The 26,832-nt window shown below is 33.9% G+C and overlaps 2 protein-coding genes across 3 annotated transcripts in view; one reads left to right on the forward strand and one right to left on the reverse strand.

Annotated features, from left to right (window-relative positions):
• The window catches only part of LOC114334835 (uncharacterized), a 322,752-nt gene that overhangs the window by 129,396 nt on the left and 166,524 nt on the right, over positions 1-26,832 (reverse strand). For both annotated transcript variants that reach the window (XM_028284940.2, XM_028284941.2), the window contains exon 2: positions 2,418-2,639. In XM_028284940.2, coding sequence (XP_028140741.2) covers positions 2,418-2,639 — 222 coding nt within the window. The remainder of the gene's footprint in view (positions 1-2,417; positions 2,640-26,832) is intronic.
• The window catches only part of LOC126881299 (uncharacterized), a 341,601-nt gene continuing 326,622 nt past the window's right edge, over positions 11,854-26,832 (forward strand). Inside the window, exon 1 of the mRNA XM_050645499.1 lies at positions 11,854-11,877. The gene's annotated coding sequence lies outside the window, so the exon portion shown is untranslated. The remainder of the gene's footprint in view (positions 11,878-26,832) is intronic.

Genomic DNA, 26,832 nt, shown 5'->3' on the forward strand with positions numbered 1-26,832 from the left:
AATGATGTGCAAAGACAAAGAAGGAGATATAGTAACTCAACAGAGCGAAATACTATAAAGATGGACTGAATTCTTCAAAGAAACGTTTGAACAAAACGACGATCCACTGTACGATGGAATTATACTGGATCAAACGGATACCAGAGGAACAACCCCCCCTTCAGTAGCTGAAATGCAAGAAGCAATTACCAGACTGAAAAACAACAAGTCACCTGGATTAGACAATATTAGCGCAGAATTAGTAAAAGAAGGCGGTGACTCCCTATTGAATGCGATACACGAACTAATAGTGAACATATGGGATAATAAACAACTGCCACAATACTGGAATACGGGAGTAATTATTCCACTACATAAAAAGGGAGATCAGCTTGAATGTTAAAACTACCGAACAATAACCCTACTGACTGTGGCATATAAAATACTCTCAAATATTGTGTATGAGCGATTGAGACCATATGCGGAACAAATAGTTGGGGGATATCAATGTGGTTTCTGCAGGCAGAAGTCTACAATAGATCAGATCTTGAGGCAAATCTTGGAAAAGACTAGTGAATTTAATATAGACACACATCACCTCTTCATTGATTTTGAGAGTGCCTATGATAGTATCCATCGAGTCTGAAAGAGTTTAATATTCTAACTCAACTCAATGATATAGTAAAAGAAACACTTAAAGTACAAAGCAAAATTCGAATTCAAAACTCATTAACAGATACAATCCATGTTAGAACGGGCCTACGACAAGGAGATGCCCTATCCTGTATTCTATTCAACATCATATTAGAAAAAATAATTAGAGAGTCAAAAGTCAACACCAGAGGAACAATAATAACAAATATTGGCATTTGCAGATGATGTTGATACCATAGCTAGAAGCAAAAGAGAAATGATAGAAGCATTTAATGCGATAGAAAGAGCGGCACAAAACAGTGGCCTAAATATTAGTGAAATAAAAACCAAATACATGAAGGCCAGCAAATCGACAGGCCAAAGAAACCTACAGAATCTGACAATAGGAGACTATAACATCGAAAGCGTAAAATTTTTTACATATCTAGGTTCACTAGTTACCGCAGATAACAATGTCAGCGAAGAAGTTAAGAGAAGAATACATATTGCTAATAAAACATATAATGGACTAAATAAACATCTAAGATCTAACAACATTACGAGAAAAACCAAATGCAAATTATACAAAACCCTGATAAAACTGGTCCTTATATATGGATCGGAGACATGGACACTGCCGAAAAGCGATGAGAACTTATTAGGTACGTTTGAACGAAAAATCCTCGGACAGATATATAAGGGGGTGAAAGAAAATGACGTATGGCGCAGAAGATATAATTTTGAACTATACGCAGCATACAACGAACCCGACGTCATAACATCCATAAAGATCGGACGTCTGCGCTGGATGAGCCATGGTGAACGTATGTTGGAGACTGAAACACCAAAACATATAATGAGGCAAACACCAGTAGGGAGAAGGTCAAAGGGAAGATCCAAACTTAGATACGTGGAACAAGTGGAACAAGATCTGAAAACACTTGAGATTACCCACTGGAACAATAAAGCAAGGAACAGAACAGAATGGCGGAAAATCCTAGAACAAGCCAGGACCCCACAAAAGGGTTGTCGAGCTACTGATGATGATGAGGAATTGGAGTTTCGTTTTACCAGATAATAGGCCTGGCTCCAGCGTATCAAAAAAAAGTTGATTAATAGCAAGCTGAAAATTTGTTAATAGCTTAACGGTGTCTAGTCTGACAAACTTTGATGTATGGGAACACTGGAACAGGGGAAGTTTTAATTGTCGAACGTGATTTTAATTATGGAACGTGTCATCCTGGTAAGTTTATGATTGTGAAAACTAGCAGGTAGTCTTTAAGTTAATTTAATAGCAAACTTTATATAATATATGAAAAGTGTTTGTCCGACAAATATGTTAAGCAATTTAATAAGTCCGACACGTAGAAAATGTCAAATGACTGGAATTATATTGGTGGTAAATGGAAGTCTGATTTTTGCATGAGAGTTTAATGAAAGGGTAACAAATTAATTTGAAGATCTGTCCGACAAAATACATAGGACGTTTTCGTAGTCTGACGTTCGAAACTTGTAACCTGTTTCACAATTAAAACTTTCCCTGTTCCAGTGTTCCTATACATTCAAGTTTGTCCGACTAGACACCGTTAAGCTATTAACAAATTTTCAGCTTGCTATTAATAAACTTTTTTTTGGTACGCTGGATCCAGGCCTATAACTGCTAATCCTATTTCAGCTGGAAAATAAGACGGTACGCAAAATATTTATTAAATGTCATCTAACACGCGTATCCATGGATGAATGGCAATATGAATAATGCTTAAACGGATATGTTATATATTTTTGTATATTGGGAAACATCATACCTAAAGTAGTGTGGTTATCTTGTGTGACGAATCCTTTTAACATGTTCTGCTCTCTATAGTTACGAAATATCACAAGTGTGCTGTTGAGTAACCCACAGTAGAAATGAGAATCCGTCCATATCACTTGCTGCTTTCCGAAGTAATAGCATTTTCTTCCTATTGATCGGAAGCCTGTAGGACAGACGTAGGTGGTTTTGACGGTTTGTGGTACAACTTCTTTTACTGAAAAAAAAAAACTCAAATGAGCAAAAACTATGTAATAAGACTTCTAAAATTTGAATTTTGATTTTTCGTTAATCATTTATGAATAAAAGAAATCGAATATTACCCCTTAAATCATCCATAATGTCTAAAAGACAATTTCCTTGAAAAAAGTTTAAAATTGTGATTTTGTTGGTCTTGGAATAATATTTATAAAATACCTGAATTCAGCTAAACTCATCTACAACCCAGCTTCGCACAAATAGGATGCTGTAAATAGAATTAACATTTACATACGAATAATCAATAAGAAGCGAGAGATGCAGAGTTGAAGAGGGATGGATCAATAAGCAGGATATATCCTTTTTTAACGAAAAATCAAAAATTTTAATGTTACCAAATTTTAACTTAAAAATATTATCGCAACGCAAGTCAATAAGAGATTATTCTTCCAAAGAAGTAAATTCTGATAGAGTCGTGGCACTAACTGGATCTTGAATCCATATAAAATTATTATTATTTGCTTCAAAGTATTTTTCGAACTTTATTATAATAGGCCTGGATACCGCGTACCAAAAAAAGTTGATTAATATCAAGCTGAAAATTTGTCAACAGCTTAACGGTGTCTAGTCGGACACACTTTGATGTACGGGAACACTGGAACAGGGAAAGTTTTAATTGTGGAACAGGTTAAAAATTTATAACGTCAGACTATGAAAACGTCCCATGTATTTTGTCGGACAGAACTATTGTGCAAAAATTAGACTGCTACGTATCACCAACATAATTCCTGTCATTTGACATGCTCCACGTGTCTAAAATTCCCAGTTGGTGATAAATACCCGTCTGATTTTTGAATGAGAGTTCAATTAAAGGTTAACAAATCAATTGGAAGTTCTGTCCGACAAAATACATGGGAGGTTATCGTAGTCTGACGTTCCAAATTATTAACCTGTTCCACAATTAAAACTTCCTCTGTTCCAGTGTTCCCAAACATCAAAGTTTGTCCGACGAGACACCGTTAAGCTATTAACAAATTTTCAGCTTGCTATTAGTCAACTTTTTATTAGTACGCGGGATCCAGGTCTAATATACATATAGCTATAATCTTTATACAACGAGGAGTCTTACAAGGTTTCATTATGTCGCCAACATTTTTCAATTTTTACTCGGACCAGTTAATTAAAACGGCATTTAAGAGACCACCACATGGAATAATAATGAATGAGTAACAAATCAATTGGAAGTTCTTTCCGACAAAATACATGGGACGTTTTCGTAATCTGACGTTCCAAATTTTTAACCTGTTCCACAATTAAAACTTCCCCAGTTCCAGTGTTTCCATACATAAAAGTTTGTCCGATTAGACACCGTTAAGCTATTAACAAATATTCAGCTTGTTATTAATCAACTTTTTTTGGTACGCGGGATCAAGGCCAGGGTTGGCATAGAATTTCCCCATCTTATAAAACCCAGTGGGTTTTTTCGGGTTTTTTCAATTGATAAAACCCACTAATATAGGGTTTTTTGGGGTTTTTTCAAAAATAGCAAATTTTCAGTTGAATGAACGTCATATACATATATTTATTTCTGAATAAAAACAAAAACTAGCATAAATACCATGAAGTAAGTAGTAGGTGAATACAAAACGAGAGAAACTGAAACTAAACTAATAAAACACTTATTTTAAACATGATATATAGAAAAATAAAAAAAATAAACAAGTTTCTTGTTAAACAAAGCATCAGCAAAGCATATTAGTTATCAGGAAAATCAGAATCTGTATTTTTGTCACATTCCGTTTCAATTTTGTTAACGTCTGCCCAACTGAAATCTAATTTTCTTCCACATCTACTGTTATTTGCCATAATTTCAGAATGATGTAATTTCACAACTCCAGAACGCCACGGCAAAACGCACTCATCAATGCATCGCACAGTGACAAAATTAAGAGGTTTGTGCTCTAAATAAATCCCCGAAGAAGAAATATCGGTGATTCCCCATTATCCGGCTGTTGGCGTGGAGGCAAATGACGTAGTGCAGATGCTGATCCATTGATGGCCAGCGATGCCAAATGTATTTATTTATGTCAGGTTGCTTTATTTTGTAAGCATATTTTGTTATTTTATTATTTTTGCAATAAAATTTATAATTTTTGTAAAACTTTTGATAGAGCAGAGACTATATATCAAATCTAAATAAAAAACTGAAAATCCCCAAAAAAAAAACCCGAAAAAACCCTAAAAAACCCAAAAAAAAACCGTCGGGTTGGGCTTTAAAAAAACCCGGGTTTTTCCAACCCTGATCAAGGCCTGTAAGTTTTAAAAGTCACACTACTCACTTAATTCCATGGTTCCAAGTTTTTCGGGCCTACCTTGTTTCCATCTATTTGATACTCTAGATTTAGATATTATACGCTTAGATCTAAGGTCGTCGTTCATTACGTACCCATACCAAATTCATTTCCGGAATGTTATTCTAAAAAAACGGTATTTTTTGACAGAATAATCCAATCGAGATTCTGCAAGACCTTAATTATCCTAAAAAATCCTAATTTCCATGTGTTTTAACGAGTTCCACTATGTTCCGATATTAATTTGGTTTTGTCGACATCCTTGTGTTTTTGGAGCGTAATAGGCTCTTGAACTATTGTGTGGCTACTCGTTTTTGAATATTTCTGTTGTATCCATTCCGCTTCTAAAATCTTCGGTTATTTAAGTTCTCAGATATTTATATGGCTTACAACTGTTTGTAATCCCATTTTAGAGGGTAATGTTTTCTGGTTGCTCACAAACTACAAAATGCTCTTTTTTTGTACGCTTATCTTCAACCCTTATTTGGTATATTCTTCGATTAGCTTCTTAGTCTTGAATGCTAGATCATCATCATTCGCTATTACTAACTGGTCATCTGTAAACAGCGTATATAGACAGTCTTCTTCGATCTCAATTCCAGTTTTCGAACACTTTTTTCTGCATACCTTCAGAGCTCTTTGGGTGTAGATTTTAAAGAAGGTAGAAGAAAAGTAAGATACTGGTTTCAAACTTTGAGAACGTTTTGAATGATTGTGATAGATATTTTTCATATTTTGATACTGATAATTGGTTTTTTATATATGTACTGTACATACACTTGTATATACTTCTATAACTGCCTGCAAGTTTATTACATCCTTTATTTAATTGATGCGAATATCTGCCAATCTTGTGGGATCCTATATCTTGTGGGAGCCATGTATAAGGCATTTATTAAAAAGATCTGACATTGTTTCTATCAGCTGGTCTGAACAATATTTTAACAGTTCTGTAGCTATGCTTCCAGGTCCTGCAGCTTTTCCATTTTAGAGCTTATTTAGTATCACGTTTATTAATATTTAATATCATTAACGACTGTCAAACTAACGTAAGAACGTGTATGTATCGATCTGTAAATTGGTGCCGAAATTTGTAATTATTACTGTAAATACTAGTTATTAAAATTAGTTTTCGCTTAAATAGTGACTAATAACAATTGTGTTACGTGTTGATCATCAAGAACAAGCTGTAACTTCAGTCAGTAAGAGATGTTTTACTTAATAATTTTCCAATTTAAACACATTCAGTGTCAAACTGTCAATAGTTTTTCACTGTTGATATCCCGTCCCAACGGACGCCAACGGTTAGGCAACCAGTATTGCAGTGATGTATCCAAGGTTATCACTTATTTCCAGACATCCAAAGCGTTAATTTAAACAAATTCAAGTTACTTTTGACTACATGAGTAACAATTTAAATCAATGTTCCCCCACTGTTAGCAACCCATGTCTGGACCCAATCCTTCCAGTAATCTTAATAGTTTATATGCAACTGCTACTATGACTAAACAACGTCCGAAGTATACCAAGAAGACCGAAGCAATTTTATAATTAGTTGTACGTCTCTTTAGTACCCAATGATTGTATATCCAATTTTTTTTCTTCATAATTTTTACCTAATGTTATTTAAGATTTAGAAATTAACTGTTATAATAATTAGTTTTAAGTCCTTATTGTAATTAATTATTGTATAACCAATATTGTTTGTGTCAATGGCCATTGCTGCCAAGACACATAAATTTAAATAAAAAAAAATATCATTAACGATACACTAGTGAAGTTTTTTCAGTTTTTCTTAGTCTTTAGGGTTTTCCAGGCTTCGGACATTATTGTTTCTCCCATATATATGACCATATTTATTTACTGGTCATATTTTTTTCTGACTATTCTCTTTTCACGTCTCTATGTAACCGATGATATATTTTTCTTCATTTTTTTGTAAAACTAACCACGATAGAACTTTTGTCTTCTAACAGATATGCAAAATTTTCTTACCACCAGTCATGTTACGTGTCCTGTGAGAGAAAAACTCTCGAGAGTATATCTTAAGAGAGAGTATATCTCTCAAGAGGAGAAGGATATGAGAGCTACTTGCTAAGACCGATACGTTACGACGTTTCTATCCGACAGTAACTAGCAGCGTCAGCTAGAACACGTGGACACAGAACCGACCGCCTCTCGATAGTGGATTCGCAAAAGCCGAAACAATTTCGGATAGTTCAGAGTGCTCTCTGGAAAAACATGGAGTAAAGACGAAGTATTTAAATTGATACAGAACTGCGAAGAAACTAAAATTTTCTGGAAAACTCTATCTATAAACAACAGAAATCGAGAGAAAAACCAGGCATCCCTGAAAGAATTGTATGTTCAATTTAGTTGTGTGGAAGAAATTTAGTTGTGTGGCTAATAATAAAGACGCCAACCCACAATCTAAAAAAAAGTGACAACCTTAACTCTACACAAAGACGCCAGACACCCCTTTCTAAGCTTTTTACGTCAAACTTTTGTGAAATTCTAATGCACGTAAAATAAATCATTTTTATTTTTGAATTTGTTTAGTTTTTTAAGAATTTTAATTTAAATCCATAAAATAATTTACTACTTGTATTGATAATAAGCCACAATTTTACATTAAACAAGTTAATTTTGACGTTTCGATTTTCATGTGAAGTTGGGGTGGTTTTGTGTTACTGAACATGAACATAGCATGAGAACCGACCCTCGGAGCACCTAATACCCAGGGTGACTGCTACGCATGTCATCTTCTGGAATTTTGAGGCTTTCCGATACCAAATTGATGCAAACAATAGGTTTGTTCCCACTCGATTCAAAACCGTTTTTGAACGGTTACGAGTATGCGCAGTAACTAAAAATGTGTTATTGCGCATAATTATTCGTTATTGCGCATACGCGTAACGATTCAAGAACGATTTTGTATCGAGTTGCAACAAACCTAAAGTACTCGGGGATTTCGGGGTTGGTGAGTAGGTACGATTATGACGTAGTTGAAGATGCTGAATTATCTGTGTCTAGGGCGGATACAAATAAAAAATATTAAAATAATATCGTTTGTTCTTAAAACCAACTCTTTATTTTGTTACAATAAAAAAGTTGAATAGTTTTGGAGGATATTTTACATTTTCAAAATTGTCAAACATTTTGCACGAGAGATTGAAGCCTTACCGAAAAGTTTCTAGGAGAATATCAGGCAGGATTCAGGCGTGGACGTTCAACCATTAACCATATCTTTACACTACGACAGATCCTGGAAAAAGCGCAAGAGTTTAACATAGATATGTACCATATTTTTGTCGATTTTAAAGCTGCATATGACAGTGTCTTAAGACCAAGTCTCTACAACGCTATGAATGAGTTAGGAATTCCAAAAAAACTCATATGTATGATAAAAGTGACAACGGCGAAGATGATATCAGCAGTAAAAATTCAAAACGACTCGTCAACCCCATTTGAAATACATAGGGGGTTAAGACAGGGAGATGCGCTGGCGTGTCAACTTTTTAATGTAGCATTAGAAGAGGTCATACGAGACGCTAATATAGATAGCAGGGGAACAATATTCAATACATCTGTCCAAATTCTAGCATATGCAGACGACGTGGACATTGTAACAAGAGCCAGAGCGGGAACTGCGGAAATCCTAACCGAGCTAGTAGCAGCAGCAGAAAGAATGGGGTTACATATAAATCGAAATAAAACCAAATTCATGGCGACTAACACAAACACAAGAGCTGGAAATGCTGACGCAGATCTAATCATCAACGACCAAAACTTCGAAGCGGTCAAAGAGTTCATGTATCTAGGGACATCGGTTAACCCCAATAATAACACATCAGGGGAAATAAAAAGACAAATAATAATTGCAAACAGGTGTTATCATAGTCTATCAAAGTACTTAGCTAACAAACGCCTGTCTCAAAATACTCGTATAAGGCTGTATAGAACATTGATAGTCCCCGTTCTCACATATGGATCAGAGGCATGAACGCTAACTAAAACAGATGAATCCGCTCTATCGATTTTTGAAAGAAAGGTGCTACGTAAGATATTCGGAGCGATTTGTGAGAACGGAATATGGAGGCGTGGAACTTTGAACCGCAGAATATCTACAAGCATACGTTTGGTGGAAAAGATATTATCAGTAGTAATTGCACAAGAGCTCTGAAATTATTGAATTTTTCCCGAGTGACACTTTGACAGTTTTAATTTCACGAGCCGAAGGCGAGTGAAATTATGTCAAAGTGTCACGAGAGCAAAAATTCTATATTAATTTCAGAGGTCGAGTGCAATTTGTTGCGATTATTTCATGAATAAAACTGTTCAAAACCAAAATTTTATTGTAATTTATTTATGTAAGTACCATTAAACACACAGTTTTTATAAATATTTGACGATTGAAAGTCATCACTTTTATAATTTTTAAAACATTAATTGTCATTAATGTCACTGAATGTATTTTTTCGTAGCAACGAAGGGCATCTGACGTAATATACTTAACGACGGGAGATTATCAAAAATTATCGATTTAATTCAGATTTCTGTAGCTTTCTATTGGTCAGAATCTCCTATGAATGAAATAATCAGTAGTAATTGCACAAGAGCTCTGAAATTATTGAATTTTTCCCGAGTGGCACTTTGACAGTTTTAATTTCACGAGCCGAAGGCGAGTGAAATTATGTCAAAGTGTCACGAGAGCAAAAATTCTATATTAATTTTAGAGGTCGAGTGCAATTTGTTGCGATTACTTCATGAATAAAACTGTTCAAAACCAAAATTTTATTGTAATTTATTTATGTAAGTACCATTAAACACACAGTTTTTATAAATATTTGACGATTGAAAGTCATCACTTTTATAATTTTTAAAACATTAATTGTCATTAATGTCACTTAATGTATTTTTTCGTAGCAACGAAGGGCATCTGACGTAATATACTTAACGACGGGAGATTATCAAAAATTATCGATTTAATTCAGATTTCTGTAGCTTTCTATTGGTCAGAATCTCCTATGAATGAAATAATCACTATAATTAAGCGAAACCGCCTGCAGTGGGCAGGACATGTAGCCCGGGCCCCTGAATCGAACATGATAAAAAAGATTCTAACAGCGCAACCCGTGGGAATGAGAAGACGAGGTAGACCAAAGCTGAGGTGGATGGACGGGGTAACACAAGATGCCGAGAAGATCGGAGTCGGCAACTGGAAAATGCAAGCAAGGGACAGAACAGAATGGCGTAGAAAGCTTGAGAACGTCGAGGCCCTCTAAGGGCTGTAGCACCAAGATGATGATGATTTTACATTTTCAATTAATTGAAACATAGGTATATGTCTTATCACATAATTTTTCGTATTAATTTTCATCTGTTGCATCGGCTCCGTACAACCCTAAACAATCGTTATTATTGCTAAGCATCTTCAATATGGAGCTCGGCAGTTAATGTAGAACAGGCACCATATGTTGCTCTATGTTGGATCCAGGGCTTAACCCAGCACTTTTTTCCCACTTTCACCATTCCTTTTATCTTTTTATAAATAACAAGAGAATAGTAGTATTTATATATCTAGTGGCCATTTATATATAGGGCAGTCAATGAGGGTATTTGGCTCCGAATTCCATCCTACTAAATCAATTTACTTGATATTTTTACAGTAAGTAGGGAATAGTTCATGAAACAAAGTCTACCCTATGCCGATGTGCGCTTTTATTTTGGGGGTGTTTCCCACCCCTTCTCGGGGGTGAAAAATGTTTTGGTTAAAATAGCCACGGAAGAGGCCAGAGAACCTAATTTTAAGCAAAAACTGCTCTATAATTATTTTTTGACAACTCAATATCTACTTTTTGAGTTATTCGTGGTTGAAAATAATAAATTTCATTGAAAAATGACACCTTTTCGGACGGATTTTTGTGAATACCTTAAAAACTATGTATCTAACAAAAAACTATATAAAATATTTCTGTAGGTTATAAAAAAACAAAGAGATTCGTTCCTTCATAAATCTTCTAGTAAAAATATAAAGAGGGATATGGTAGGTAAGAGTAGTTTGTTTTTTTGCTGCATGCTCAAATCGGTGTATTCAACTTGAAATAACAGAGAAACGGTCGATTTAATGTGTATAATGATACTTAAAACTTTTATAGTGCTTGAAAAGTTCTTTAAAATGGGTAATACTAAATGTCGATTACATTCAAACTAAGCAAGATATTCTGCAAAAAATTTGAGGAATAATGTATTTTAAGAAGAAATGAGAAGTATATTTAACCCCTCACCCTTCTAGACTTTAAATACATCGCTTTCCTTCTACAATATTTTTTATTATAGTGTTATTTATATAATATATAAAATTTCATTAAAATTCATACAGTAGGATAGAATTCAGAGGTAATATCCTAATTTTTGCTCCCATTGACTGGCGTAATAGTAGCATTTGTAAATAATAAGAACAGCCATTTTTCTTTTATTATTGAACAAGTGGATACGCTTCTGAGAGTAGATTGTGGGACCACTATCCGATATGTGCCCTCAAGCGCTGTCAGATAGCAAATATTCTCATATGGATATACACCTGAGAGCAGATTAGTCGCAAGCTACTCTCAGAAAAACTCTCACGTGTACCTACACGTAACTAAGTGTTCCCTTTTTTATTTCTACTTCATCTAGAGATACTTTTGCGTAATGTGAGTGGCTTTATTTAACCCCTCATATAAAATTTCCGCGTTCCAAGCTTCAATGTTATTTTACTTTTTGTGCCCTTCCTAAATATTTGCATTATATTCAAAAAGTTAGTTACCTCTATTTTAATTAGGTCAATTCAGTTATATAAAGAGATTAATAGTACGCTTTCCTTGTTTCAGTTTATTGCTATCCTTACATTAATATTAAGCACGCGTAAGTAATTATTAAAGTACTTTATTTAATTGATAGTCAATAGAATCTCAAAAGACCTTCGATTGGTATTAATCAACGATTTACAATGAAAGCATGTTTAGTATGTACTCGATAATTTGAAAAACCAACTGCAATAAATTTGTTTTTACAAGATTGCAACATTGAATACATTATACAATTATTATAGCATGAGATATGTGTTATTAACGTGAAATTGGGAACACTGCTTTAACTGAAAGGAATTTTTAAACTGGAAACAGTGTGACAGTTTTAATTTTAGTTCAATAAAGATTTCCAAAATAAAAATTAATTAAAAAATACTTCAAAAATCATAGATATTTTTATTCCACAAAGTACATTTTTACACGGTTTTTGCTGTAAATTTTAAAAACCCGCTTGGATTTGCATGAAATTTGGCTTACGCATAGCTAACATGTCAAAGAAAAAGTGATATTGTGCCGATGTGTGCTTTGCTCTGGGGGGTAAGTTTAATCCCTTTTCGGGGGTGAAAAAATATACGTACAAAATAAATCCGGAATTCGATATACTGACTAATTTTAAACAACTTCTGTTCTATACAGTTTTTCCACTAAGCCAATACTTCTCTAGTTATAATTCCAAATATAATATTTAAACGTAAAATAACCAAAAAAGGACGCCCTTGTTAGAGAAAACTTATTACAATTTTTTTTAAGTGTTTAAAAAAGCTTTGTTCTGTTTGTATAAAAAAAAATTTCTAGTATCAAAATGTATGCAAGTTACGCTCAAAATAAAGTTGTTCCCTTTTGTTTTGACAAAAAAATCGGGAACATCACATTAATCGTTACCGCTTCACAAGTTGCTTTGCTTAGTTTTTGCAAAATTTTTAATTTTGAAAAATTTTTTTTCAAATTAAATTAAAAATTATTAGATATACCAAAAATGTCAAACAACAGAAAAAGTCGGATTGGATTTTCTCAATATTTTGGGCCTTTTTTTTCTGTAAAACAAAAATTTGTTAAGATTTGGTGTTTCTAAATTTGCATACACTCCCGATTAGTGACTCGTTCAAGCCCTTTCAAGTAGAGCCCTTTCAAAAATAAGGACTTTGAACCGATAAACCTTACAGATCATATATAGACAATGCATTACACGAGTAAAGCAGCTTGTGAAGCGGTAACGATTTAGTTCATTTGAGCATCTAATTAGGGGGTGATTTTCCCGATTTTTTTACAAAAAAGAGACCAACTTTATTTTGTGCGTAACTTGTTTACTTTTGATGCTAGAATTTTTTTTTATAAAACAAATTAAACACTTTAAAGCAGTTGTAATGAGTTATCCCAAAAAGTGCTTCATTTTTTTTGTTATTTCACGTTAAAATATTCGATTTGGAATTTGACGAATATGAACTTATTTTTCAATGGCTATTACTTTGCTTCTGCTAGGTCTAGAGATCTAATCATACACCATTTTTTTCACATTTTTACAGGCTCTTTTTTTGCTGGGAATATTTTTTTCGAAAAAATATTTACTTTGTGAGTTATTTGCGCAAAACCTTCTAGAAACGTGGTAATTTTGTTGAAAAATGAACATATTCACTCGTAAATAACTCGAAAAGTACTTGGCTTGGTGAAAAAATTCTATAAAACAAAAGTTGCTTAAACTTAGTCAGTTCATGGATTTCCGGACTCATTTTGGACGCATATTTTTTCACCCCCGAGAAGAGGTGAAACTCACCTCCAGAGTAAAAGCACACATCGGAACGATATCACTATGTTTCTTTGACATCATTGACATGTTAGTTATGTGTATGTCAAATTTCTTGTCAATCCAAGCGATTCTTTAAAATTTAAAGATTTTGCAATATTTTACCATTAGTGAATGTACTAGTAGGTACCTCATATGACCAGATACAAGCAATAATATGTACCTATACTGACTGACAGGATAATCTTAAATTACTTAGACAGGACTGACTTAAAGCAGGAATATAATATAAAATAAAATATAGTATATGAGCAAGGGCAGAGTAATATTGCCCTTTTGTATCTTTTTATGTAGACAAGATGACGCGACTCACTCTGTTTTTTTCAACGTGCCTCCAGTAAGTTGTTGCTCCATCGTTTTCGTGGTCTTCCCACTGATCGTCTTCCTATTGGCTAACCTTTACAATTTGTAATGTGGTCGTTCCATTCTACCCTTTTGTTTCTTATCTAGTTCTTAATGTTCCCCATCTTGCATCTACGTCGTACATCTGTACTGTTAGTTCTATCCCACAGTGTCTTACCATTGATTTTTCGAAGGGTTTTCATCCTTGCTGTTTCTGACGCGTATGACATTATTGTATTCTTCCTTTTATTTCTTTCTCGATATTTTTATTTCTTAATATTGTTTAATTCAGGTAACCTGTGGCTCTGTTTGGTCTATTATCTTAATCTTCCACTTCTGTTTCGAGCTTTCCTTAACTAGATAGTATCATCCCCAGATATTTAAACTAACCAAACTTGATTGGCAGTGTGATGGTAAAATCATGCTGGACATGATGCTGGCAGAAAATTCAATCAGACATCTCCTTCTTCTTTCTGATTCCTTAATAGGCTCGCACCTGTTTCATCTTCGGATGGCTCCTCATCAGATATCCAAGTTGTCACTCCATCTCTTCCTTGGCCTTCTTATACTCCTTCGGCCGTTTGGTGATCTGTCTCGTGTTATCTTTACCAGTCTTCCTTCTCCCATTCTGCTTATCTGGCTATACCATTCTTTCTTTCTTTTGACTGTCCAGTCATTTATGTTTTCTATATTATAGCCTTGCCTGAGTTCTGTGCTACGTTGTATGTCCCATAATGATTCTCCTGTGATATCTCCGACTATTTTCATTTCACACGTTTTTATCAGTATTTTTGTCCTTGTAATGTCAGGTCTTGTTTCTGCAGTGTAAGTCATAAGTGGCCTAACTACTGTCCTATAAATCTTGGCCTTTGTTTCTGTCCGTAGATGTATGTTGCGCCAGATAGTGTGTTTAAGACATTCTGCTATTCTGTTGGCTTCGTTTATTTGTTTGGCAATTTCCGCTTCTGTATCTCCATAACTGTGTATTAGTGCTTACAAGTAGCTGATAATTCTTTCTTGCTGGATTATGTTGCTGTTCACTTCCAGCTTGCACTTTATTGGATCTTTAGAGATTACCATACTTTTTGTTTTATTTGGTGATATTATTTTGTTGAACTAGTATATGCTGTTCTTGCTGTTATATTAAATTGATATAAAAGTCTCTGAAAGTCATCTTCACTCTCTGCAATCAGAAATCAAATGACAAAAACTTGGCAAACAAACAGGCAAGAATGCTGAAAAACCTTCTCCAACATAGCAAAAATATACTTAAATTATGGTATTTCCCTAGGTACAATATTCTAAAAGCAAAAAGGTTTCAGTCTGTTCATATATGGGTGTGGACTAACTCAGAGGAAACTAAAAGTATGGAGTTGGTGAATGTACTTAAAAGAAGAAGAGTACAATATACCTGCATTCAAGAGACGAATTGAAAAGGACAAGGAGCGAAAAAACTGGAGGAGTAGTACAAGGATACCCATTCCTAAGCTGTGCTTTTTCAAACTTGCAAACGGATTTTGAATTTCAATATACAGAGTGTTGTTTCAAGGTCCCAATGAATATAATATATTATATATAATATATAAATATATTATATTTTTTGTTAATACGGACCTAGGTTTTTCTTGATAAGGAGGATAAAGAGACTTGGTGTTGGTCAAATGAAGCACAAGGAAAAATAAAAGAGAAGGGAAAATTATATAAAAAGTGGCAAGAAACCAGATCGGACATAGATTTTCAAAACTATATGGTCGCCAAAAAGGAAGCGAAAGTAGCAGTAGCAAAAGCTAAAGCAGAAGCGTATTCAAACCTATACGATCAACTTGATACCAGGGAAAGAGAAGCAAAGATATATAAAATAGCAAAACAGAGAGCAAAGAAAGCAAGAGATTTTAATCAGATTAGATGTATCCGAGATAAAAATAATAAAATACTAATTCACGAAAAGGATGTCAAAAAGAGATGGAGAAAGTATTTTGACAGTTTATTAAATGAAGAATTTGACAGACAGCCTGTGGAGTTAACGAAGACTGTAACAGCAATGGTTACCAGAATAACAAACGAGGAAATGGCCCAAGCGCTTCAAAAAATAAAGAAAGGAAAAGCAGTCGGACCAGATGACATTCCTGGGGAAGTATGGAGAGCATTGGGAGAGACAGGAATAAGTTGGCTAGCAGGTCTATTTAATAGAATTATGGAAGTTGGACCAATGCCAGACGAATGGAGAAGCAGTATATTAGTACCTGTCTACAAAAACAAGGGAGACATACAACAATGTACAAACTACAGGCCTATAAAACTACTAAGCCACACCATGGGAGAGAGTAATTGATAGACAGATACGTGAAGAAACCGAAATATCCGATAATCAATTTGGTTTTATGCAGGCCAGATCAACAACAGATGCAATTTTCATTGTAAGGCAACTGATGGAAAAATACAGGAATAAAGAGACCAACGCTCATATGGTATTCATTGATCTTGAGAAAGCATGTGATAGAGTTTCTCGAGAGATTCTGTGGTGGGCACTCAATAAGAAAGGAGTCCCTGGCGAATATGTAAAGATTGTGAGATATGTATGAGGGAGTAACGACTAGTGTTAGGACAGGTGTCGGAGAGACTGATAAATTTCAGGTGAAAGTAGGATTGCACCAAGGCTCGGTGCTTAGTCCTTATTTATTCTCATTAGTTTTGGACCAGATAACAGCGAAACTACAGGGTAGCATTCCATGGTGCCTAATGTATGCTGATGATGTAGTGTTGATAGGAAATAGTGAAAGAGACTAGGTGAAAGAAGCACAAAAACTGGAACAGTGGAGACAAGCTCTGGAGGAAAAAGATTTAAAAATTAGTAGGACAAAAACAGAGTATTTGGAATGCTCATTTAAAGATAGAGTTACTACAAATAAAATGGTATCTTTGGATGGTAAATGATTGTGAAAAGCAATAGTTTTAAGCACCTAGGATCGGTATTACAGAGTAATGAAGAAATAGATGGAGATGCATGCAGTAGAAATAGGGCTGGATGGATGAAGTGGAAAGAAGCGAGTGGTGTGTTGTGTGACAGAAAAATTCCAATGAAGCTGAAGGGAAAATTCTATAAAACAGCCATAAGGCCGGCTATGATGTACGGAACTGAATGTTGGGCAGTGAAAAAGAAAGAGGAACAACGAATGAATGTGGCAGAAATGAGAATGCTTAGATGTATGAGTGGAGTAACAAAGAAGGATAAAATTAGAAATGAGTATATTAGGGAAAGTCTAGGTGTGGCATCAATTGATGCCAACATGAGAGAGCATAGGTTAAGATGGTTTGGTCATGTTCAACGTCGAGAAGTTAATCACCCAATACGAAGAATAGCTGAAGTGCAGATTCCTGGAAGGAGTAGGAGAAGAAGACCAAAGAAGGCCTGGGGGGAGACGATAAGGCAGGATATGTTGGTAAAGGGGATTAACATTGATATGACCCAAGATAGAATTGTGTGGAGAAATGCAATTAGGGAAGCCGACCCCGCATAGGGATAAGGCAAAGAGAATGATGATGACGGACCAAGGTTTTTCTTGTGATTAGTTGTTGGTTAAGGTTTTGCTCTAAGTGAGACATTCTTCTTCTTTTTCTTCTCCTTCTTGACGTGGATTGTCCGTTCCGGACGTTGATTGTTATCATAGCAATTTTATTTTGGTTTTCGGCTTTGATTTTCGGTTTTCTGTATAACTTGATCGATGTTAGTCCAAACCATTGACGTAAGTTTTGAAGCCATGAATGTCTTCTTCTTGTGGGTCCGCTTCTGCTCTTTATTTTACCCTGTATTATAAGTTGGAGTATACGATATTTATCATGTCTCATAATATGACCGAGGTACTCAAGTTTCCGTTGATTAATTGTGGAAGAGATTTCTTTTTGTCGACCCCTTCGACACAATACCTCTACCTTGATACTGTAAGTCATCAAGGCCATTTCGAGGCGAGACATACGTGTACCAAATATCAAAAAATATACCAGGTGGTTCTAAAGTTATGGATCCAGAAAAAAATTGGCAAAATCGATAAAACACCCTATAACTCGGTTATAAAAATTGGTGTTGCAATAAATGTAGTATCTCTAGAACCGCCTCATTGACCTCTGTTCACCATTCAAGTATATCCGTTTCCAAATGAAGCACCCTGTATACAATTGAAAAAGACACACTTATAATGGTGAAAAGATCAATCAATATTAATATAAATACTATTTCTATAAAGATGATCTAAATATTCCGTCTAAATATAGATTGTTAGGTCATTAAAAAAATTTAAATGTGGTTCATTTACTTAATAATTTTTCATTCGATTTAAACACAGATTTTATCAGGAAACTGTCACCTTTGTAGAAATAACTAATTAATTAGGCGATATTGTTATCACATTAGGTCATTTTTAAAATTGCGGTCCATTTTAACATGGCATTTATTATCAACGATTAGTATATGTATATTAAATGTAAATAATATACACTTTATGGTCCCACGGTTTTGAGTTTTTGGTAATAACATTAAATATAAATTAAACCAAATAATAAAGAGACCAGCTTTTATGTTATACATCTTCTTCTTGAAAGTTGAAGCGATGAAATGTTTCTCGGTCGGAAGCTATATGAAAAATTCCTCGACCGTTCGAGCTGTCCATAATCTAAAGTTACCCAGTCAGGACTGTTGTTTTCTTCCAACCCAGCGTTTCGCTTTGATTTTGTCCCGAATGATTAACCGGAGTAAAAGGGGGTGATACACACGCGAGTAAGTACGCGAACTTATGGCTCGCACCTTTTTCGCGCGTGTATCACCTGAAGTACGCGTACTTTAAGTCCGCCGTCGATCCAACAAGTTTGAAATCTTGCTCGTAACCCGTACGTGTATCACTGCCACGAGCCGCAAGCCTCGAGCCATCATGTTATTGCGTTTAAAGTTACACTTATATTTTCACTAATTACGCAAATTGCCTAGAAATAATTCAATCGTTTATTGTTGAAAGGAGACAAGTTACATTTTATAAGTTTTGAGAAAACCGTAAAACTCTATTTTAAGCTATACTAAATTATTTTTGATTATTTGTTTTTGAGTAAACCTAATTATTATTTATACGCTGTTTTATCCTCGTGATGAAAATATTACCATTTTATCTATGATTTTGTTTGTATATGCCTACCTTGTATTAAAATAAAATAGATCAAAAACAAGTGCTATACTTCACATCATGGTTTTGACAGCTTACCACACTTATAAAAAATCAAATTGTTCTTCTATTTAACAAAACCTGATCAAAAAAATAATCAAACTCTACTAAAAACATAAGATTTCAGCAAAATTAGGTACACAGAAAATAAAAAATTTAATCACGAGGACAGTTTCTAAATTTTTTGCTACCGACGGCGACCGCGATCTTTAAAACCGCGTACTTTAAGTCTGCTGGGTATCACCGACGGCGAGCCGAGTAGGTCCGCGATCTTTAAACCCGCGTACTTAAAGATTGCGTGTGTATCACGCGCTTAAGAGATAATTAGCCCGGGAGCAGTCGCACCGTGAGAAAAAATCTCACATTTTATCCTTTTCCGTGATAACTTGATGAAAAAGTTTTCAACATTGCTTTCCACTCGTAAGTGCCTCGAGGCAGATCGTAGTAAGGCGTAGAATTTTTTTTTCATTTTTTTAAATTTTTTTTTTAAATTTTTTTATTTTTTTTTGTGAAATTTATGGCTTTGGTGAGAACTAATTAGTTTTAAAATTGTTAGAAATAGATATTTTTAACATAACAAGTAGGTAAATAAAAATATAAAATAGAAATTTGATTTAAATTCGTATTTAAATCTATATTGTGAGATTTTTTCTCTACACGCGACTACTTACGTTACAGAAGTGAGCGCGACTGCTCCCGGGTTAGGTCCTCTCATTATGTGACCTAAGTATTGAACCTTTCTCATTTTTATGATGTTGATCAATTCTCACTATTTGTGCATGGTCTCCAGCACAACTTCGTTGGATATGTCTGCTGTCCACGGCATTCTGAGCATGCGACGGTAACACCACAACTTGAACGCTTCTAATTTGTTGAGATTCTCCACCTTTGTTGTGCAAGTTTCACATCCATAGAGCAAAACGGACCAGACTTAGCACTTCAATACTCTTGGACGTGTGGTCAATGACAGACCTACTGTTCAATACAGAACGCCAGTTAATAAAGCTTGTCATACATACTACTTAGGTATTTATCTGTAACATTATAGACTACACTTTTCATGTGATATTTTATAACATTTTAGGAATAAAATTTGTTTTTCTCCTAAAATGTACAAATTTTGAAAATTATCACTTGTAATTACACAAGAAATCAAAAATTAACGATTTGTATTCCGAGTGATAATTTTACAGGGAAATTATGTCAAAATGCCACGAGGACAACACAAATCGGTAATTTTAAAAGCTCGAGTGTAATTCGTTAAGATTATTTCACGAATAAAACTGTATTTTTAAATCATTTTAACTAATATTTTATTGATATCTTCGCCTGAATATTTGCTAAATCTGCTCATAGTGTTCTCTTTGATAAGTTGTAAAATATTAATAAGTATCATTAATGTCGCTGAATGTTTATTTAATTTTAAATTTACCTAACAACAAAGGATTTCTGTCGCGTTACTTAAGGTCTGGAAATTATCAGAAAAAAAATATCACTTGTATTATCGTAAATTATCAGTAGTAATTGCACAAGAGCTCTAAAATTATTGAATTTTTCCCGAGTGACACTTTGACAGTTTTAATTTAGAAAATTTAGAAATTTAGAAAAAGACAGAAATTATGTCAAAGTGTCACGAGGGCAAAAATCCTATATTAATTTTAGAGATCGAGTGCAATTTGTTGCGATTATTTCGTGAATTAAACTGTTCAAAACCAAAATTTTATTCTTTCTTTCTTTCTCCCCTTCCTTATACCCTTTCAGGTGTCGGATTTGGGTTTAGTTTAGCTACATGTTCACCTATCTCTTCCATGATTTCCTATCTTGTGCTATTAGTTTCATTTCTTCTAGCGTTTTCTGTTTAATTTTTACTGCTTCTACTAGTTCTACTATTTGCTGTATCCATTTTTTCCTCGGTCTGCCTTTTTTCTTTTTTTTTAATATTCCTTGTTTCGTGAATTTTCCTTGTCAGTCTACTAGGTTTCATTCTCATCAGATGTCCATACCAGTTTAATTGTCTCTTTATTATTTTAATCATTATTGGTTCCTGTTTAGTTATCCCTCTTATTACCTCATTTCTTATTCTATCCCATTTGGTCTTTCCGGCTATAGCTCGTAGATGTCTCATCTCAATTGCATTTATCCTACTATTATGCTTTTTCTGTAAAGTCCAATTTTCGCTCGTATACAGTTTTTTTAGATCCTTTTAGGCCTTTAGATCTATGAATGCTAGAATGAGCTTTTTTGCCAAAATTTTATTGCAATTTATTTACGTAAGTACAAATTAGTACAATTAAACACACAGTTGTTATAAATATTTGACGGTTGAAAGTCATCACTTTTATAATTTTTAAAACATTAATTGTCATTAATGTCACTGAATGTATTTTTTCGTAGCAACGAAGGCCATCTGACGTAATACACTTGACGACGGGATATTATTAAAAATTATCAGTTTAACTTTTATTTGTGTAGCTTTCTATTGGTCAGAATCTCCTATGAATGGTGAATGAATTTTCTATTGGTCAAAATTGCTATGAATTAAATTATCAAAAATTATCGATTTGTATCCTGAGTGACGCTTTGACAGTTTTAATTTCACGACCCGAAGGGGGGTGAAATTATGTCAAAGTGTCACGAGGGCAAAACAATCGATAATTTACGAGCTCGAGAGTAATTCGGTAAGATTATTTCATGAACAAAACTGTCTTTTTAAATCATTTTAACTAATATTTTATTGATATCTCCACCTGAATATATGCTAAACCTGTTGCTTGGTGTTCTCTGTGACAAGTTATAAAACATTAAATGTCATTAATGTCACTGAATGTTCATTTTTGCGTAGTAACGAAGGGCATCTGACGTAATGCTTGACGACGGGAAATTATCAAAAATTCTCGCTGTAATTTTTATTTCTGTAGCTTTCTATTGGTCAGAATCTCTATGAATGAAATAATCACAGGAATCAATATTTTTGATGCTGCAGTTGAGACCTAAATGTTTTTCCTGAATTTTGTTGTCAATTTTCTCTTCGTTACTTTTGTTGGTGTAATACGGAAGCATTAACAACAGCAGCATCAACAGTAAATTCTACATTCAACAGCCAACTTGCTGTACCATTTCACGTTTTTTTGTAGAGAGATGCTCTACGATTTTTTGATCTGAAAACTTTGGTGCTATTCAAGGGGTCGTTTAAGTTCAAAAATAAATAAAAATCAATCGCACAAACTTGACATTAAATTGTTCGATACAGTCCGTCCGCTATAACTTTTCCCATGCGGTACGATTCATTTTCAATCAAATTAAGTCAAAACAGAAAGTAAAACGTACGCCGATGTGTGTAGTATATGTATATAGTATACAGTATACAGTATACAATATACAAAATGTATATACACATTGACGCCGACGTTCGTTTCAATTTATGTTTTGACTTAATTTGATTGAAAATGAATCGTACCGCATTGGAAAAGTTATAGCGGACGGACTATATATGTTTCGATACAATGTAGTTTGTTTGTAAAACATAATTTTGCTCTTAAAAACTAATCTTTGCTCTATCTTAAAAACTAATTTTGGGCTGTTATTTCCAAACAATTTCATCGTATTAAATAAAACATTGAATATCAGATAATCAATCATAATATTACTGTTGATTGAAGGCATATTGAGCCAGATCGCATCGTATAAGTACTTCTTCTTCTTCTTCTTCTTCATATTCTTCTTCTTCTTCTTCTTCTTCTTGTTCTTCTTTATCTTTATAAGCAATTCTGCTTATTCAGTGGTGGATTGATATCCCTATGGAAGGTTGTCACTCCATCTTTTGCGGGGTCGGCCGATATTTCTTCTACCGATTGGTGATTTATCACTTGCTATTTTGACTACACGTGCCTCTTCCATTCTGGTTATGTGGCTATTCCATTCTTTTTTCTATTTAGTTTCTATTCGTTTATACACTGTACGTTACATTGTCTTCTAATGTCTTCACTCCTCTTTCGATCTCTAAGCGTATTTCGTGTATTTCTTCCTCTACTCTCATCTCTGCCGTTTCCAGTAGTCTTTGTGTTGTGGCAGTATCGGGTCTTGTTTCTGATGAATATGCCATTATTGGTCTTACACTGGCTTTATAAATTCTTGACTTCATCAAAGTGTTAACAGGTCGGCTTCGCCATATAGTGTTAAGGCATCCTGCCAGTTTATTTGGTGTTTGTACTTGATTTTTGATTTGTCACTTCTTTGTCCAGATCTCCGCAACTTGACAATGTAATTCCAATTTATTTTACTTCCATTACTTGTTGAATACTGATATCATCAATTTCTATTTTACATCTGATTGGTTCTTAACTGATTACTATTCTTTTTGTTTTCTGAGATGACATTGTCACACTGAATGCTTTTGCTCTTTTGTAGGGATTTGTCATATGGGCAACACAGAAACCAACTGTAACACTTTTTTTATATATGTATGCCTTAAAACAATTTTTTAATGCATTAATCAATAGATTGGTGCATATTTATCTGTTATCTACCGTGGCTAAACATAAATTATAAGCTAGTACATAACACACATGTCCACCACTGCTACTGAAAATATTTTTCCATTGAACAGGGTGGAAACATTATATCTACTACGACCCTTCATTTATTAATGTAGTACATACCAGGAAACCGATTGGGATTTCGAAAAGACGTTGACACTATTACTCTGGGCTAATTAGCAAAATTCATGGAAAAGTTATTTACCAGCAATTTTATTGCTGGAATCGAATTATAAGGTCCTATATATTAATAATATAGGTACGCAAAGTCCGCAGATAGTGTGCTAATTTTTTATAAACAAAATGGCGCCGACAAATCGTACTTTTTTCAATTATTGCTCTATAACTCCGAAGATTTTAATTTTACAACAAAAACACTCAAATAAAAATTCACCGCAATTAAATTCTGCATAGAGATGTGTCTTTTCCGATTTGCTCCGACGAAAATTTTCCTCGGAAAATGCGGGTTTTCCCAACAAAATCTCTAATTTTCAAATACAGTTTTAGGTAAGTAATTATTAATCAATAATTAAATAACTTAGTGACATCAAAGCTTTCTTGGTATAGATTGTAATTCCAGAAGCCGGTGAAAACTAAACAAATATTTTAGCAACAATTCAATTGTAAATTAACAAATTACGATCGCAATAATAACCAAAATAATCATGATACATTGATCAAATTGATAAAGATTATAAAGATGAGCTGCTTATTTATCGACAAAATATAAATTTTTCGTTTTTTTGCATAGTCTTTAAATTTTGAAAAAAAATAGTTATAATACGCAAGTCTAATTAGTAAAGTACAAAAAAAGGTTATTTACCAGCAGTTTTATTGCTGGAATCAAATATTATGATCCTATATATTAATAATATAGGTATGCAAAGTCCGCAGATAGTGTGCTACTTTTTTTATTAACAAAATGGCGCCCCCAAATCGTGTTTTTTCAATTATTGGTCTATAACTCCGAAGATTTTAACTTTACACCAAAAACACTCAAATAAAAATTCACCCCAATTTAATTATACATAGAGGCATGTTTTTCCCGATTTGCTCCGATGAAAATTTTCCTCGGAAAATCTGGGTTTTCCCAACAAAATCTCGAATTTTCAAATACATTTTTTGGGCAAGTAATTATTTATCAATAATTAAATAACTTGGTGAAATAAAAGCTTTCTTGGTATATATTATAACTGCAGAAGCCGGTGAAAATTAAACGAATATTTTAGCAACAATTCAATTGTTAATTAACAATTTACAGTCGCAATAACCACCAAAATAATCATGAGACATTGATCAAACTCAGAAAGATTATAAAGATGTGATGCCTATTTAATATTTTGTCGACAAAATATAAATTTTTCATTTTTTTGCATAATCTTTAAATGTTAAAAAAAATAGTTATAAACAAATTAACATTTCTCAGAAATTGTTTTATTATATTCTAATTTTAAAAAATACTTAAAATGCGTATTTCAAAGGTCTTAAAAATGAATGCTTTAAAAAAATTTTCCAACCATTTGCAAAAAAGTTATGAAACAGCAAAATAAATATACGATTGGTCCGTTGTTTTGGTCATTTATTTGTTTATTTTTATGCGACGTATATATAAGGCAATGTGACTCTAAGCATGAAAAAACCTTTGGAATTGAGGGACCAACATGAAAATTAGGGTCTGGCATAGAAAGGGTTAAAATCAGCGATTTCGTACACCTGTTGTGTAAAGCACGGCTGGTCAATTTTCTGCGGATCGCCTGCGATTGCTGACATTTCCAGATAAGCAACGCGCTTGCTCAAAGTCTTGTAGCGGCAGTAAGGCCCAGATAGTTGGTCTCACCATTCCTTTTCTCTACAAAAAGTACGGCTCAAGAAAATAGGTTGATGTAGTTTCCTCTTTGGGGTTTTTTAATCCAATACAGAAGCTGTTCGCCTGGAAGTGTCAGAATTCGCAGGCGATCCGCATAAAATTGACCTGCCGTGCTTTACACAGCAGGTGTACGATAACGCTGATTTTAACGTACATACAATCGACGAATACCACACTTTTCACGTCATATGTGGCAGTTCTTGTATTGCACCAAAACATGCAGTAGCTCCTAAACAATCTATTCCTCGGATAAAAAAGAAACCCGAGCCTGAGGTTTATGGAAGTCAGGGAGCTCTTCAACTAATTCATTTTAAAAGGACAAAACCTCAAGGTTTATTAGAAATCAAGATAACAGATCCGAAGAAAATGTTCACACCAACTGAAACTGTGTCTCCATCTGTGCCTGATCTTCTGTGGCTCTAAGGGAAAAGCAGAGACATTCCCGGCCTATTAGGACGGATTGGACTCATGGAAGCTCTCACAAGAGACATACTATACCTATGAACTAACATTTATTATTTGTACAGAAAACTAGAAGAAATTTATCAAATGACAGCATTCTAATAAAAATAAAATTTTGGAATGTAAAAAGTGGGTTTTGCTGAGACCGTTAAAAATTGGCAATTTTTAACTTGTACATTAGACCGAACGGTTGGTCTTAAAAAAAAGTAAATATGTAGTGATATTTGTAGATAATTCTAAGTACTTTAATTTCTGTTAACAGACCATTTACTAAAAGTTAATAGTTTTCGAGATTTGAGCAAAAAAGCGGAAAAAAACTGAAATTTTTCGTTTTTTTTTTCGCGATCTTTTCAATTTTCCGGCAAGCAATTTTGTCCGCAAACCTCATATTCGGATTCAGCAGCCCAAAATCCATAATATAATAAAAGAAATCAGAACTACCCCAAAACTTTCCTTGTGAAAACACAATTTTATTGAAGCCTTGAAATAAAACGATGTATTGAGATGACCAGAAGTGCTTTCAATAAAAAGGAATCAGTATTATGCAATGAAAAACTGGGAATAGAAATAAGAACTAGAACATTGAAGTGTATGGAATTCTCTGCCATTTTATATGGAGTTGAAGCCTGAACAATTACGGACGCAAATGAAAAAAAAATTGACAGCTTTGAGTTGTGGTGTTATTGAAAAATGTGAAAAATATCATGGTTACAACACGTTAACATTACTAAAGATGAAAAGAGAAAAATAAATATTCAATAGTATAATATCAAGAAAAGGAAAATGGGCTACTTTG

This window comes from Diabrotica virgifera, chromosome 3 (genome assembly GCF_917563875.1).
Source record: "Diabrotica virgifera virgifera chromosome 3, PGI_DIABVI_V3a".
Classification (NCBI taxonomy): Eukaryota; Metazoa; Arthropoda; class Insecta; order Coleoptera; family Chrysomelidae; genus Diabrotica; species Diabrotica virgifera.